The following is an 18,166-nucleotide window of genomic DNA, read 5'->3' as shown; positions in this document are numbered from 1 at the left end:
AATGAAAAACTAGGAGAATATAGATAGAACTCTGTATCCAATGTAGAAAATGTTTTGAGGCTTAAAAAATATTGTGTAAACATAGTAAGCAATTACAAATACTGGTAGAAAAATGAAGTGGAGGTATTGGGGTAATTTTAATAGCTTATTTTGGTTTATTGCAATGTATTGTTCTTCATCACAGGTAAGGCTATATCTGTGTATATATGTCCTGTGCCCTGATACATACTATCCCTTCTGAATGAGTTAATTTCTCAGGACAATGAGTTTTGTGGGGGAGTTTATTAACTCAGGTTACATAGCTACTGGTATCTAGAGTAGATTGGGTATTATTATATGAAACTAATTGTGTACCATACAGACATCTGAAATACTCTGACATCGAAATTCAGTTAGGCTAGACAATGTCTGAGAGTGTCAGTTTACAAAAAACAAGTCTGTTTCTGTATCTATGATACATTGAAAATTCATTAGGATTTCTGGAATTCAGAAATCAGAATTCTAACATCTAATTTGTATTTGTCCATAGAAATATAATTGCCACTCTCTGCTTTACCAAAACATTGAATAAAATAACTTTTATTGAATGAAAATCCTAACTTAGAGCCATGAGGTATTTGCAGGTTCTGAAGTGCTAATGATGAGTGCAGTGTTAATGATCTGGCAGATACAAACTCATGGATAAGTTTTTTCTCTAAATAAAGTAATCTCTTGAATTTCTCTAGTTAATGTGAATTGGTATTTCATGTTCAGGGATGTTAAAGCTGGCAGGCTGGGATTCCTTGCATTTTTCTGTTTGTGATTGTGGTGCTGATAGCCTAACTATGAACTTCCTTATGCAGGGCTGCTAGGAACTTCCAGTCTGAGTATTTCTAGAAATGAGAAATTATTGAGTCTCAGCACTTAAAAATGGCTTGTGTGCTTTTTAAAAAGACACCACCATCTCTGTTTTGTTGAATTAATTGTAGCTATTTTGGTGATGTCTGCGTGTGTCCAGTAAGAGCAGAAAATAACATTTTAATTTCAGGGATGTCTGTGGGTTGATTTTTAACTGACTGGAAACATCATACCTTTACCTCTTATTTTGTTAGGTTTTCAGTCCAGAATTGAAAGGACTATATTAATAATGTATATACATCTCAGTATAGTGCTGTGCAGATTTCCAGCTGAAATACCTTGGTCCTTAATTTGCAGCTTATGTTCATATACCCCGTGAGGAGCTCTGCATTAAATAAGTTTGACTTTGTGAGGTTTCTGGTATCTTTACCAGGACAAACTTGGGTTCTGCTGTTCTGTGAAGACTAATCCTTTCAGCCCAGAAGTACATATAGATATTGAGTGTATCAGAAGGCTTTTAGGGATAATGCCAAGGAGGTCCAGAGGTATTGCTTGTTCAGGGACACAACTGAGAATCATTGCTAGGTTGTTATGTGTATCAGAGCCAAAATGACATGAAGCCTTTTAACTTTCCAGGCCAAAAATTCCCAAATGTATTTCTTGAAAGACTGATAAGGGACAGGGAGATGGTGGGACTCTGGCCAGATGTGGACTCAACTATGTGTGATCAAAGTGGGAAATCTACCCAGCTGTGCACCTTAACTATTCACACTCTGGGCCAACTCTTACTCAGGGGGATTTTGGGCTCACTTATGTCCCATGTTTCTTCTTCTTCTGCCTCCTCAGCAGATATGTGTTTACATCAAGTACTTGAGTGATGCTCTGTGACAAGAAATAGTACACTGACACATGGAATGATGGCTCTAAGTGTTGGGAGACCAAAATGTCTCCTTTAAGAGCATAAGGAAAGGTTGTGTATTGCCGGTACAATGCTTCTGTAAGCAGTATAGGCTAAATTTGAACTAAGTTGTGAAATGTCCTTGTAGGTGTGTGGAAATAGAAATGTGGAGCTACACAGGATTTTATTACAAAATCCGAATTAGTTCATGTTGGGTGCTTCCCTGAAGAATCCATTTGTACACATTTTAAGGTATCTGTAAAGCAATAAGAAATTCTAATTTTGCCATACCCTGTGTGCATATAAGTATGGTGGATACACAGCTTAGCACTCCATTACAGTGTTTTCTTAAAATTCTGTACAACTGGATTTTGCTTAATCTGTGTTGTTTCATGTCAGAACATAAGATTATGGATCATGACATTATATATAGTGGAAAATGATTCAGAAGTGTCAGTTCGAAGGTTTTGGTAAAGTTGCAGATTTTGTAGGTGAAAAGTAATCTTTACTACAACATAGTTCATAATTGTTTTGGGGATGTAAAAGCTCATCTTTTTAACTAGGTCTTTATTCAGATTAAATTTAGTATTTTTATAGTAATTTTAGAAATATTGGAAATGTGCATACACATTTGTAATGCCAAACATTCCTGCTGATTCTAGATAATTTATTGCTTCCTACAGAAGTAGCTAAAGCTTCTTTCCCATGCCTGGGCACTTGAAAAAGGCCAGTTTGGATGAGGCTCTGAGCAGTCCGATCAAGTAGGTGGCACCTTGGCCCATGGCAGGGGGGTTCAAACTGGATTATCTTTAAAGTCCCTTCCCTCCCAAGCCTTTCTTCTTGACTTGATTCTTCTTGACTTGCAGGCTGCTTATTAAGTCACAGTGCACTTCTAAGCCATGCAACTGTCCTAACAAATTCTTCCCTGGGTTATATCTGGATATATTAAATTTGCAGGCTTGCTTTATTGAACAGTGAATGTTTTCTGATAGTATTCAGTGTTTTGAGGAGAGTGAAAAAAGTGGGACAGGTTTCTGTGTCATAGAGTACTTCGCTGCAGCTGTTATGTGAGTAACTTGTATGGTTAGTTGTGATTTTTTCCTTTATTCCTTTCTGCATAATATATTTTTCTTTAATATAAGTTGAGTTATACTAGCTGTCTATTGCTTGTATTATGGAATTACATGGGGCACAGGGTATTTGAATGCTTGATTCTGCCTGACCCTGATCATGCAAAAATGAGGAAAAATGAATTGTATCAAAGCTGTTACAGATAGTAGGATAAAAAAGAGTTTAATGGAATAAAATAATTTTGTTGGAAGGGACTTGCAGTGACTGTGTAGTCCAACTGCCTGATCAGTTCACAGCTGACCAAAAGTGATCTTGTGGATTTTGATTATGCTGAAGCCATTGCAGGAAGACCAGAATGAATACATAACTTCTGGTCTGTCCAGCTGCTGAAAACCCACAAGATATAATGTTAAAAGCATGTTAAAAAGCCAAACACTTCCTTTTTGCCCCAAAACACAATCAGCTTTTTTGTAATTTTGACCACATGTGCTTTCCAGTGTGAAAAATAGCAAAAGATTTCCCTAGCTCAACAAAGTTCAACAAGCTTTGCAGCTACTAATACTTAAATATTTTTCAATATCTCCACTTAAAAAAAAATAGTAATTGTCGGAAGGAAAAGTGTGGAGTTGTGTTTTGTTAACTGCACTGAAAGCATATAATATTGGCAATATTGTCAGAAAAATCCCAAAGTGAAGCTTTAGTGCTGCATTTCTGTCTGACACTTTTGTAGGTACTCTGCCTCCTTACTGTGCGGTCCTTAAAATCATGCATTAGTCTCTTGTTTAGGAATATATTTGCTGTAGCCATAATCTTCAAAAAAGACCTGTTACTTTGAATACTCATAAGACTAAACCATTTGTTTCCACCAGGATGAAGCATCGTCAACTCCAAAAGCAGTCAGCATATATCACAGGTAATTCTCACTTATACAAACTGGGTTTCTAGGTTTAAATTGGAACTTTAGCAATGCTGAAGGTTCAAACCTGAAATTTAGGAACTTATATTTGAGAGTGGAATGGAAAGCCTTAAAGCTTTCTGTACTATTAATGTATAAAGAGTTCTCTCTTTTGGTTTAGGATGAAAGCAGTTCTGCATTTGTTTTAATCCTAAGTTTTCAAATTTTTAAAACAAATGCTGTGGTTTTTTTTCATCTTTGAAATGTTTCTTTTTCTAAGGAAATCTGTGTTCTTAAATAAACTCTGGACATTATGTGTGGGCACACATACTTAAAATTCTTTGAAGAGTTGTTTTTAAGAGCATGCATTCCTTGTATCTTTGTCTGATCGCAAAGCTGCATAGTGGTGAATGACTTTGCTAGATGAACTTCAAAATCATGACCACTACAAAATGAGTAATGTATGAGATACTGTTCAGAAAGAAAAATTATATTAAAATTCTGGTTTCTCCAATTGGTCTTTTAATACCTTCTTTCTTTTTCTACAGAAGTAAACACTGACACTACACCCATGAACATCAGGATATCTTTCAGTTTCATTGCAGCTGGAGTCAGTGACTTCATACTGAAAAAGGTTGGTTTTTAGACTACAGACCATGACAGTTCGTAACAGTGAAGGAACATAAATGTTTGTGTGAGTAAATAGCCGTGTATACTTGTAGTACAGACTTGTCTGTATCTATGCATGCACAGGTTTAACCTGCAGCTGGCATGATTATGCAAAACATTTAAAGAATTCTATAAGCTTAGTGGAAAAGAAGTAATTCTGAAAAAATATAATAGCACATCTACTGGAAGATGAGAATAGTGTGCTTTTTTTAAACTTGAAGCGTTATTATTGGGACAGTAAAATAAAGTTTTGTGATAGCTGATTTTGGAGTCACTGATGCCTGGAATCTTACAATTGGGTAGTTTTGCCATAAAGTTCCCCTTTTAATCTGTTAATTTTAATGTTTAATCTGTTAATGTTCCCCTTTTAATCTGTTAATTTTACTAAATTACTTATGTTACAAATTAACTGCATCAGAGTATTTTAATTGTGTTTGTAGTAATTTTAAATATAGTTGCTGGGGATAAGTAATTTAATTATATTTTATCAGTAAGAAAGCATTAGCTCTGCTGTGAGTGATAGCCAGCAAGGCCATCTGCAATGCCTTTCAGTTCACTCACTCTGAATTGTTCAGATAAAGACTGTCAAGTGCTGCCTAAATAAGGAAGGAGCCGTGGTAGGGTTAAGTGCAGTGGAGGACACAAATGGAGCATTGATTCCAGGCATGCTGGAGGGTCTGAGCTGTTTCCTGCAGCACTGAACCTTTTAAGACTTTTCATTGTTTCCTGCAAAGTATTAAAATGCGAGTGTCTGCCATTCAGGATCTCAGGGAGGATGGAAATGGGGATTGGGAAGAAGAAAAGGTGAGTTAAACCCCAGCAGTTTTGCAAAGTACTTATTTCCTTCTATTTTTCCTCTTTAGGACAATAAACCTGTAATAATTACCTTCCTCTTTCAGATATTTCTCAAGCCTGTTATTGAGGACAGAAATATGGAACTAGCCCGAAAATGCAGTGAATTAATAAGTGATGTAAGTGATGACAGCTATTCGCACTCTCATATTTGCATTTCTTCTTTCAAATGCATTTATATTTATGATACATATTTTCTCAAATATGTTCAGTTTAGCATGTGCCCATCCAAGGCTCAAATAATAAAAGCCCACAAAATAATAGAAAAGCACAGATTACTTTAGTACCGTAAATTATCAGCCACAGAAGAATGAGCTTTTCAGAGCTCGTTTGGATGGTACAAAGCACAGGCCCTAGAAAGGGGTGTTTTAAAATGTGTGTCTCAGGCTGAGGATGTCTGCCCGGAGAACACCTTGGCTGCTTTCATCAGGAAAATGTGGTATTTTTTATGGTTGTAGCCTAATCCTATACAGTTTAATTGGCTTGAACAAAACTGAGTTCTAGTATACATAGCTGTAAGGAGGGAAGTTAAAAATAAAAGATAAATTTTTAATGTTATCTTTTGTTTGTCCTGATAGATGTCCAAAACTGCTCAGCACATTGTTATTGACTATGCTTATAGGACAAATCCACTCAAATGCTAGATTATCTTTTAAAAATATTTAGCTTGTTAATTCTTGATTTAGCTACTATAGATTTTTAAAACTGTGGATCAGTTATATAAATATTTAAACATCATAAATCAGGTCCCAGACATTTTAAATTGGAAAAGACCTGATTGCTTCAATGTAACAGGATCAGATTTACCTTGATGGAAATTTATTTTTGTTTCTCTCTGGGATAGTGTATTGAGAAAAGTAACTTTGTCCCTTCATGGGTGCATGGGTGTAAGGAATGCTATTTCTTCTGTGAGAAAGCTGGCTGGCAGGAGAGGAGACCATTCTGAAGAGAGAGTGACTTGCTTCAGCAAATGTTCTAAAGAAACCAAAAAATGGTATCTGGTTCGTGTTGCAATATGATATTTAGGTTTGGGTTGTTGATCTAATAGAATACAGAATCTACATTTTAGGTATAAATTTTTAGGGGTTGTGTATCAGAAAAGAATAGTTAACTTAGAAGACCAGTATCTGGGATGTGAAAAGTGTTACAGTGCTGGTTTGAAAGCGTGACTTGACAAGGTCAAAGTTTCCTCTTTCCTCTTGTCCATACACGTCCTACTTCAGTTTTCACAAAAAGAGTGCTGAAAATGGAATAGATCCTTAAGAGATGCTATCAAGATGACTCCTTTGTAAACTCAACCTACTTTAGGAAGCAGTAGAGATTAGTAATATTTTTACTGATAGATATATATGTGCTTTCTTTGGGAAAAAAGGGCATATGGTGTGTTAAGTGCCTGTCAATTCTTGTAAAGGCAAAAATGAAGATGGACCTGAAGCAATTATATGACCCAATATATATTTATTGCATTCATGCAGCTTCTTTCTAAACATGGTCACTCTTCTTAAAGAAAAAAACTTCTTGAAAAATGCTGAAGAAATCTTTCTTTAACTGAAAAGGAGTTATTACTCTGCTGTGTACCCATTAGGAGTAATGTTGGCTGTGGCTCTTAATTAATGGATAAATGGAGTGGCTGTATTTTCTTGGATTTTCTGCAGGGACTTGAGAGCTAAGGTGAATAGCTAAGTCAAGCCAGGCTTCTACTGCTTATAATGGTTCAGGAATATGGGCTTTTGCTGAAAACTTGTGATGCATTTAGCTTGCAAGTGTGTTAGATTTTCCTTGAGATATGTCAGGCATAATGGCAAAGTGTTATTAATGCTTTCAAAGCAAGAACAATATATAATGGTCCAGACCAATCTAATTTCAAAAAAGAGGCTCTTTGTTTAAAAATAACATCCAGCTTTGGTGCTTTATTCAGCCTCTGATGAAATCAGTGGGTTTTTCTTCATTGGCTTGAATGGAATATGCATAGAATATGAATTTTGTTTTGCAGAATTTTTTGCTATAATGGAATTTCTTATGATCAGTGAAGTCCTTTGTACCTGAGTATAAATTCCTCACCTTGCACATTTCATTGTGGAGACCAATAAATTGCAAGGAGTTTGCATTCTTACTTTCAATTTTTTGACTTGTTGACATTCAGAACTTCTAATATATTCCTTCTTCTTTTTAGCATGAACCTTTCCACATGTTACTATTTGTATGGATTTATGATTGGTGTACATTTGTATATTTTATTTGTACTGTGGTTTTATAGTGTTTTCAGTTTGGCCTGCAGATGACCTTGGGGGAGCAGCCTGTGTCCTTGCTGGCCACGAGACCGGGTGTTTGTCCTTTTCTAATGGGGGAGCTGTCAGCACATCTCCTCCATCAGAATGCAGAGCCAGGAGTGCACATGCCTGAGATACTGGGGTTGTATTATGCTTGCCCTGCATTCTTTGAAGGCTGACTTTAATTTGGCAGTATGGTTTTGAAAAAGTGTTACACTGGCAGTCCTTGGTGAATCTGAATTGCCAGTCTTGAGCTGTATGTAGGGGAATCTGTGAAGTGTTTATGTGCTCCCGTTCTTGAGAAAATCCCCAATTTCATTTGAGGTTGGCAGATGTTTGTTTGGAGGCTGTGATATCCCCTGGATTGTTTCTCTTGACAGTCGTTCCATTTAATCTCCCTTTATTATGAAATTTTATTCCACAGATGTTTTCAAAACTGTCATGTGTGTTTGATTTATATGAACTGCCTTACTCTCCAGGCCTTTTCTCTTCCACATTGAAATCGAGCTCATCCATTTGCTTGTAGCATATTTTCATTCTCTTCTTTGTTTTGATTATGTGGTGGGATGTTGTCAGTCCTGTTATAAGCAAAGATGGGAACAATTATAGAAGGTAATTGACCAAACGATCATGATCCTTTTTGGCAGAATGTCAGACACCGCCTTCTGAAGATTCTGCTGAATTGTGGTAATGAATGGTACCAGCACTTCTTTTCCTCTAAAGGAAAAAATAGTACTGCTTGATATTTATCTGTCCTTGCACAGAGTCCAACTTTGCTTGAGGATGTCTGTGTTGTAAAGAAAAGTTCAAAAAGACTTAGAGCCAGTAGTGAAAACACTGTGCCAAACTAACAGGGTTTTGACTACCTAATTCTGGGTGCAGCTGTTCTCCTGGACTCACAAATACTAGTCACAGACTCTAACTCAAGAGGACCTTGAGTTTGAAATTGCTGGAGATTACTAATATATTATGTATTTTAATATTAATACTATATGCCTGCCATTGTCTCTTGCTTTACTCTAGATTCCTATGGCCACAGAGAAAGGATTCTGCATTAGATGGATCTGTGGTCTGACACAGTCTTTAGTCTTATAAGAGATTATAAATTCAGAAATGTAGGTTTGAAAAGTGAATACTTAGTGGAAGGAAGTTTCCTTTTGTTCTAGCAGAAAAGCTAGATAAGAAGGTTTTGTTTTTCTAAACAAAAATGGGTATTTTAGCTACTACAGTTCTACAGTGGATCTTGGCAGGATGACTGTTCACATGGTTACACCATTGATGTTAAGATTATTAAAAATAGCTTTTGTGTGTAGTCATATTAAAGTTAGATGAGCATGTGTTCCTGAATGAAAGGAATGGTGACTGCTTGGATTATGCTTTTCCATTGGAGTCTTTCCTTTAGCCCACAGTTTCCCTTCTGTTTTTCCCCCTGAAAAAGGCTGGTGAAACAGGCCATGGGTGAGATGAATTTTCTTGGTGAACCAGGAAGCTTTGGCTTAAAAATTGGATATCCTTGTTTTATAAAGTTGATCTTCCCATATAATATCCATTAAAAAAAGAAGTGCAGCTTGAAACCTGATGTTTTGGTGGTTGTCTAGGAATTTTAATCCATTTTACTGGATAGTTGTGCTATGGTCAGAGTTAGTTTTATGATGAGACAGGAAGAAGAAAAGGATCTGGAGAGAACTATGAAAAATTGGGTCTTTAGTGAGCTATTGAGCTTCAGAAGCATATTGAAAGAGCAGTGGCTCCAGGCCATCATTTGTAAATTCTTCCTATTTGTGTTTTTTCACAAGGCTTACCAGATCTGCTCAACCTAAACAGCATATTTTGTGGGGAGGGGTAAACCACTTGCAGGCAAAATTTCCTATTCAATATTTAAGACATCTGAATTTTCAATTACATACTTTGAAGAGCAATATTAACTTCTCTGCATGTTCATTCCATTCATTCGTTGTGTTTGGTCATAGTCAAGCTTTTGAACATCTTCCTTGCATCGTTTACACTAAATATGTTTTATAACTGCAGGTGTCATGACTTCATTATACTTATCTTGTTTCATTTTCCATCTTTCTGATTCCAAGCTATGTGGACAATACTGTAGCAGAATGGAGTTTGTTGGATCAGCATTTGACCAAACATTTTGTTATATGTTCTCTTGAAATTGTGTATTTGAGTCTGTATGCATTTTGTGGCTTCTATGAGTACTGTAACAAATGTGAATAATAAAGGATTAAGGAGGTGGCATTAGTCATTTATTGCTTTCAATTCTTTTGAAAGCATGGCTTCTACAGCAGAACAGTTTTGTTTCTTCTAGTCATGTTCTGTCATTCCCCCCAATTAAGAGATACCTTAGGAAGCTTTTGTGTTTGATTCTTGAATTATTGCTCTGCAATTAAAATGGATATAATTATGGTCAGCTTTCAGATGTCTGTGGATGATTTATCTAAGTTGTGAGCAGCAAGACTCTCTGTCTCTTCTGCCAGAGTCACAGCTTTACAGGAGTTCCTTCTGGGAATGCCATCAAACTCACCCAGTAGACAGCTCTGTAAACTCCCATTGCATGTGTGCGGGTTGGACAGGAAGTGCCTGCTCATATTTATAATAAAAATTAATTTTTTTGTCTGTTGCTCTGTGATTACTTGGGAGTATGATGTCACACACAGGTTACATGAGCCATTGGCTTTATGAGTAAAGTCATGACACAGTAATGTTACACCCATTGTTTGCCAAAAGGTTTTCTTTGAGAACAGACTAATCCACAAAAGCAGATGATATGATTTGGAAGTGATGTGAAGATTCGTCCAGTAGTCCAAATCTGAATGAGCTCTGTATCAAGCAAAATAGTTTCCTGTGTGAGGATAAACTAGTTGTGAATTTGAGGTGAATTTAGCATTATCTAATCCATTTTTCAGTAGACACAAACTTTGCCGTAGAAAGCACAGGAGCTGATTCTGTGTAAGCTGCCATCCTTCTCATAAGTTTTCCAACTCCCTGTAGAGGAGCGTACACTGGAACTTGTGATATCCATTAAGGATTCAGAGAAAGAGGATATTAAGGCTGCATAGTTCTGTAATGCTCAGATGCAGATCATATTGCTTCTGTCAGTGCTTGTCAGCAAGTCTAGAGTGCATAAATTCGAGCTGCTGTTAGGCAGAATGTGAAAATGAGGTTAGAGAAATGGTTGCAGATAATAACCATGAAAGCTTAGTACTAAATAATTCAATTTGCATTGATCTAAACAATTTTCTGTACAAAGAAAGAAATGTAACTGAAAACATCTAAAGCTATCCATGCAAAGTGTCTGTCATTAAAACTTACTCCATCTCATCATAATTCACCATCTTTCTTCATGCAGTTTATATATAATGAATGTTCCTATATGTTAACCATGTCCATAGCTTTTATCCTTCTTGCATTCTCACTAAAAAAACAATAACTCTAACTTTAGTAGCACTCATGTGATTATTATACCTTGCCCCATTGTAAGAAAAAGGTTGGTTGCTTAAAAAAAAGTCCCCCCCCCCCCATATGTGTCATAGTGTTCTGGTTGTTTTTTTTTTCATGGTTTTGTGTATGCATACATATTTAAAAAAATGCCTTAATTTATAATTTGCTTGGTCTTAAAGAAATTCTGTAATTACTTGAATGTCATGACTGTTGGGTGCTTTGTAGGCAATAGTTTGGCAGTGGCCTCCTGAATTTATTCATGTAATTCTTGGATTCATAAAGGGGCATTTAATGATATTATACAGATTCTGTGCTTGCTAGGTCTGTGTTAGAAGTTAAACAATTTTTATCTTTGAGATCAAGGATTAAGGAGATCAATTATTCGATTCTTTTTTTAGAGATACTAAAACATCTACGACAGTCATGAAAATGTGCTCTAGATGTAGAGAAAAATCCTATCTTTTTCATCTATATTATTGAAGAGTTCTGTGACTTTTATATAGCCCTGGTAATGTGCGTGAGAACTCATAGCTTCCCTTTATGGTTTAATTTGATCCATCCGGAGGTATTTGCAAACTGCTCTAGTACAGTGTCCATGAATAAAATAAAATAGAAATTTAAAGAAAAATAACCAATGTTTGCTTTTCTGTGTGTGTGTTTTTAAGAACAATTAAACTTCTTTTTCTCCTCTTTGTAGATACACTATAAAGAAGAGTTCAAAAAATCTAAAGGCAAGTGCATATTTGTACCTGACACCCCGCAGCTAAAACATGTGAAAAGCCTTGGTGCTTTTATTTCTGAGGTAAGATCTAAAAGGCTGAAAAATTTTCTTGGCTTCTATCCTTCCTAAAAACTCTTTCAGTTGAGTACTGTGATTTTTAGCAGGGGAAGGATGGCTTATTTCAAATAATAATTCTGTTTAAAGCTGAAGTGAATTCAAAAGCTGTAATTAGTGTATACTGCAATGTGAATAATAATAATAATTTGGAATTACATGACACTTATTTTGGGATTTGAAGATACTTTATTAATGGTTCTGAGCAAGTCCTAGCTATCCCATTTTATGTGTGGATAACCTGAGGAATAGGAAGCGAATGTTACTTTTTCTGCAGTGATGAGGTTTGAAAATTACACCTGTGCAAAATTTCCCTGCTGTGGAGATTTCACAGCCTGATATCAAACAGGAGACAAGGAAAATGTTTCCATATTATCATCCCTGTCCTCCTTCAGGAGCAATCAGGTCAGTGCCATCTGTGGGTTGCCTGACTACTTGCCTACTTGCATATCTGTCTGTCTATCTGTCTGTCTATCTATCTATCTATCTATCTATCTATCTATCTATCTATCTATCTATCTAATCTATCTATCTATCTATCTATCTATCTATCTATCTATCTATCTATCTATCTATCTATCTATCTATCTATCTATCATCTATCTATCTAATCATCTCTGCATACCTGTGCACACACACACATGCAACTGTGGTGGCAAAGAAAGATCAGCAGCTTCCAAAGTGTCAGAGCAGCATTTACTGCCAGCTCTTCATGTCCCAGGTACAAGGTGCTGTAGGATTGCATCTCTGATTGTTTTCCATAGGCAAGAACAGCAGCAGAAGTTGCACCTGAGAGGCAGCAGCTTTGTTTAGGATTCACTAGTTCTGAGTGATTTTTCTGTTACTATGGCCCTTGAAAAAAATAAAATTTTGGTGCCTCATTTTTTTGCTACTTTTATGATTATAATAAGAAAGTCCCAGTATCGCTGTCTGAGGTTACATAACTTATACACATTCTAAATTCTCTTTCTGATATACATAAATTTGCTGTGTAGCTTTCAATATAAATGCATCTAATGAATGCTATTACTGTATTTATCTTTCTGTTTTCTGAGGAAAGGCATGTCCCAAGGGAAGTAAATCTGATGTAATTGCACTTTATAAGAGACAGACTATTGTAATCTACAGAAATGCATAGAGAATGTTTATCTAATCTATCTGATTCCAGAGAATCTGCTGCTAATCATTAATCAAAGATTTAGAGATATAAAAATATTGTAAAATTTAAAACCCTATAGGTTTGTTATTAGCACACTGCTGAGCACTCTGTCTGTTTATTGCAGCATTACCTGAAGGCAGTGATGTGATGGATGGTTTATCTTGTAAATGACTGACCTCTAGTGTCCCATCACCTGTATTTGCAAATTTGGACACTGATGTTCTTAACAGCACATCCACTGCAGTGAAAAAGAGACCTGTGTTTTGGGGAACAGAATCAAATGTTACAGCAAATTATTGATATGTATACATATAATCCATTTGGGTAATTAGCCTCTAATCAAGAACTGTGTATTTCACAGTAAATAAGTGACATTAGACAGTACAATTGAGAATATTTTTTGGTATTTTTGATTACTTTCACAGCAGTTTTATGTTTTATGAACTTGGAAGACTTAGATCTGAAGCAAAAGCCTCACATATTTTGAGGTATTGTTCTGGTATCTTTTGTAAAACCCCTTTGTGAGGATCTGCCAGTACTGAATATTGGAGGAAACACAGGATAAATAAAACATAATTTAAAAATGAGACTGTAATATGAACAGATGAAACAGAAATTATGGCAGACAGGCAAACTTCAGTGTTCCTCCCCTTTCTAGCTACATTTAATTGCTGCTACTTATTAGTTGGTAAAATATTTATGGTTTGCCTCTCATTTGCTCACATTGTTCAAGACTCTGGAAAAGAGAAAGAAGAAAAGTAATTTTTAGATTTGGAAATTATCTGAGAAAGGATAGAAGAAACTACCTTGCTTTTTGTATTTCCACTAAAATTATTGAATTGAATTAGTACATATTTTGCATTGCATTGTGAAGTAGGCAGATCCCTATAAAGTATTATTTAAAGATGTTTTTGCTAGTAAGTTAGTGGCAGTTAATGAAATTTTTCCAGTTCTGTTATATGCCATTTTACTTACTAGGAAAAATAAGTACTGTGTTTACTGTATCTTCATTTTTGCATTTTATGTCACCTTTTTCACCTCCAGGCGAAATATAAAGGAGCTGCTAAGAAAGACCTTTCCAACTCTCTCTATCAGCAGATGCCAGCCACAATTGACAGTGTATTTGCGAAAGAATTGATGCAACTTCAGAGCAAGGTAAGACTTTAGAGTTGCAAAAATGATTTTTAGATTAATTGTGTATCAGAATAAGTACACTTTAAACAAAATACCTGAATGGACACTTGATTGTCTACTTGATTTATTTGGGTGAGCTTATAATCCAGAATTTATCACCGTAACTTCTTAAATTCAAAAACGACTCATTTTAAAATGTTGGCAATTTTACTTATGTTTATTAAATATGCATTTAAAAGTTGGTGGTGCATTCATTGATCTAGTGAAATCTGTGGGTGCAATAAGGAATTACTGAATTCAGTGACATTGCATGGTCCTTATAGAATGGGTGACTCTTATATAACTTTTCCCAGTTGATGTTGAATTAGCTATATAAAATATTTGATGCTGAAGGCAAAATAAAAGAAAACTGCTTTAATGACTTCTAAGGGCACTTAGTAGGAGCAGTAAATGTATTTCTGATGATCTGCATACTACTACTTACAACAAATTATATACCATTAAAATATGAAATCAAATGTATTGAATATAGTGTAAAGCTTGTAAACAACCAGTAAAATAGTAAATTCCAGTTCAGTTGCCTTCAAGGACTCAAAAATACAAGACCCTAAAAGTAGGCAGGTGACCCTTCCCTTCCACTGACCTCAGTGGAATTGTGAATGTTAAGCATATGTAATATGAATGAGGTTACAGATTTTCATTGTTACTAATGAGAATTACATTGGATAGATGTTCATGGCTTTCGGTCCACCAAGCATTTCCATGGTTTTCTTGTTTTTGCTTTCCTCTCTCTTAAAGATATCAACTACATATAGTTTGAAACAGCCAGTGGGTGAAGGGAACACGCTTCTAAATCCATAATATTGATTGTATCTCAATATGCATTCTTTTAATGCAGTGACACTTATTCAGACAAAGGAAAATATTAATAAAAAAAGAATGGACTAAGATTTCAGGACAGTTTGTGGAGAAATGTTTTGATATAAAACATTATTTTAATCAAGACTATATTAAGCAAATACAATAACACATTTTAATTTTCAGAATTTGAAAAGGAACATATATACACAAGTTAAAGCACCACAGTAGCTGAAATGACATTAATGTGGCATTTCATTGTAAAGTGAGTGATTAGAGGAATTATAGTAAAAAAAACCTGGGAATTAAACTTGTATAACATTTTTGAGCCATTAGCTTGATTTATAAAACATTAGTTAACTGTTTTGCCACAGATTTACTCCCAAATTCATTCCAAATTATTACATTCTATATTAATTTACACAAATGAGGTTAATTAACATTGGTGACGTGGCAGAAAAGATAAATAACTGAAACTAAAAATGAAACCATTGGTTCATCAAAAAACCCTTTCAAGGAAAAGACTGACATTTTTATTTGGTAGTTTTTGAAGGCTTTCTTCAATCATCCTACAGTTCTAGAGAAAAAAATATGCATATAGTGTGAGTTATATTTAAGCAGAAATTTTTCCCACAAAATTCATACCAGCCCCTTAGGAGTAGATGCATTATAAATCATAATATACCATAAAACTTAAAGATACGCTGACACATTTTTCCAACTTGTGGTTTACTGCTGCAATGGACCTGAATTTAATGCTACTTTGAGAGAGCTCTCAGGGGATTTTCTAGTGAAAAATCTTCTCCACAGTATTCAAATCTAATCCATATTGTGCCTATCACTGCAGTACCTAAGTAGCTAATACAAGGAATTTAGATTTCATCTGGGTCAGGATGTGGCAGAGGGGGTTTCTGCTGCATCTGTCTAGCTGGGATTGTGAATTTACAAGTCATCATTTCAGGAGGAGACTAAGATATTCCATAGGAAGGAAAGAGAACAGCACCAGCTGGCCATTGCTCCAGCTCTGCTCCAAAAAGGCTGCTGCAAACACAGAATTGCAGTCTGTTTCTGAGTTGTAGTAACCTGATTTTAAAATAGGTGTCGATTTCCCGAGAGGTGGAAAATATGAGTATTTGTCCTCCCTACCTACATTAGAACAAATTTACACCTTTGACTCCCTTTTTGTGCTTTTTGGATGCAATTCTGGACTGGAATACTCGGTTCTCTCTTCGAGATGCTCAGGAAAGCCTCAATGCAAGACTTCCTGCTGGCTTATGTTTGCTCTTTTGTGTTTTATGTAGAACTGGCATGAAGAAGGAAATAAATACCCATAGAGAATGCATCTATCCAAGATTGGCCCCCCCCCCCAAAAAAAAAAAAAAAAAAAAAAAAAAAAAAATCCCAATGCTGTTTCTGGGAAAGAATGTTTCAGGAAAATGAAAAAGAAGTTTCACAGCCACACGTACTTGGGTGGCTTTTATAATTTAAATTTTTTCTCTCTTCACAGAAAATTTGACTGTGGCCTTCTAAATGCCTTTCTTGAGAGTGAGAAACCAGATTTCCTCCCTCTCTCATTTTTGTCCTAGTTGTCCCCAGGGTAAGCGAAAAAGAGGAGAAGTCCCTGTCATCACTGAATAATTTCACTCTCCTTACCAGCCTACAAAGCTCTCACCAATTTCCCTCTTTTCTGCAGTGAAAAAATAAATTTTATGAGAGCAGTCTAGGTAGGAAGCCTTCATCTTGATTTTTCTAAAAGGAAATGGAAATGTTTTGAGAAATTGCAATATTCCAGTAGAAAATATTGCTGAAGGAAAATTCCTGATCATTGCTAGCTCTGTGCAAGGTCTTTTTCTTGTCTGAAGATCAGTATACTGAATACTTCGTTATGTAAAACAATATTTTTTTAAATAAGGTGTCACAAAAAAATGGTAAAGGTATTTAAAATTGCTTGGGGAAGTAATGTTGAAAAAAAGTAAGTACTTCATCATTTTTTTCATCACTTTATTTTTTGCCATAAGAAGTAATTGCACTGTTTTTCTTCATATCTAAAAGGGATAATGTAAAGCAAATTGAAGGCAGTTTAATTTTCTACTTTGCACAGGGCAATATCTCAAAGAGTCAGTGTTGAATGGTATTTCCTGTTTCTTTATAAAGGTGATGAGCCAAGAGAATCTTAAGCAATGTTTTCAACTTCCAGAGGAAGTTTCAGAGGGTTTTTTATTTTTACTAAAATAAAATTTTTGTTGTTTATTGCATAATTTCCAATCATATTACACATTATTAATTTTTGATGTAATTTTAAGTTTTTTTATGGTAGAAAATGTCATATTCAAGATTTCTTCTCTTTTATTGTGGCAGGTATTAGTCTTCTGGACTTCCATATTTCTGTTTTACACAAATACATTGGATAATCTAATTCTCTATATGGAGATTAAAGCGATGTTTTTGGTGTTCTTGAACATTTCCTCCTATGAAATCCTACTTTGTGGATTTTAAGTTCAGAGCACATCTTACTGACTATAAATGGAAGTAAAAATGAAAATGTAATAGTGTTTAATGTATGCCATAACAGGGGGGCAGTCAGAGCTAGGTTAAAAGAACACAAAACCTTCCTTAATGCAGCTTCCTATTGACACACTGGTGTAAAAGAGAGAAGAAAAATAAAAAATGAGTACTAACAAATTGGTTCAATCTGAAGTCATACCTACTTAAATAATTGCCTTGTATTTCTCAAGTTAATAAATGGCACCACTACAGGGTAAAGGTTATGTCAGTGACCTATAATGCTTGATCTCTGTGTAGAGTAGTTTCATATGTAGATTTGATTAAGGAAATACAGTTCAGCTAAAACTTGAAAATCATCATAAGTTGAGAGAAAAATGTATGCATACTAACCTATGAAACAATGTTACTAAGAATATTGATGAAATAATGATAAATATTTTTTCATGCTTGGACGTGATTTACAAATCTGGGAATAGTTCTGCACTAAACTGTCCCAAACTATACTAGTTTTATACTAGTTTTGGCTAGGCAGCCATTGAACCCCTCCTAGCCCAGGATTGCAACAAGACTACTTCAGTGAGTTAATGAAAATAATGGGAAAAGATAGGAAGAACAGATGCCAAAGCAAGTGAAATATTGCTCCATTAAGCTAAAGAAATGGTCATCTTTTCCCAAGACAGCGGATACTCATAATTTCTGTTAAATTTCTCATGCTGAGGGTTGATGTGTTACT

General features: G+C 35.3%; 1 protein-coding gene across 9 annotated transcripts in view; it reads left to right on the top strand.

The window, feature by feature from the left end:
* Window positions 1-18,166, top strand: part of NEBL (nebulette) — a 258,063-nt gene that overhangs the window by 154,588 nt on the left and 85,309 nt on the right. For 5 of the 9 annotated variants that reach the window (XR_013341177.1, XM_077788453.1, XM_077788445.1 and 2 more), the window contains 5 exons: window positions 3,676-3,719; window positions 4,250-4,335; window positions 5,270-5,341; window positions 11,640-11,744; window positions 13,981-14,091. The exons of 3 other annotated variants lie outside the window; for them this stretch is intronic. Coding sequence is in view for 5 of the 6 variants with exons in the window: in XM_077788445.1 (XP_077644571.1) it covers window positions 3,676-3,719; window positions 4,250-4,335; window positions 5,270-5,341; window positions 11,640-11,744; window positions 13,981-14,091 (418 nt within the window). In the remaining variant the exon portion in view is untranslated. Of the gene's footprint in view, window positions 1-3,675; window positions 3,720-4,249; window positions 4,336-5,111; window positions 5,175-5,269; window positions 5,342-11,639; window positions 11,745-13,980; window positions 14,092-18,166 lie in introns of those variants that run through there. One more of the 9 variants, XM_077788461.1, reaches the window with a different exon arrangement.

Source organism: Lonchura striata, chromosome 1 (assembly GCF_046129695.1).
Source record: "Lonchura striata isolate bLonStr1 chromosome 1, bLonStr1.mat, whole genome shotgun sequence".
Classification (NCBI taxonomy): domain Eukaryota; kingdom Metazoa; phylum Chordata; class Aves; order Passeriformes; family Estrildidae; genus Lonchura; species Lonchura striata.
This window is presented reverse-complemented; position numbering and strand designations above follow the sequence as displayed.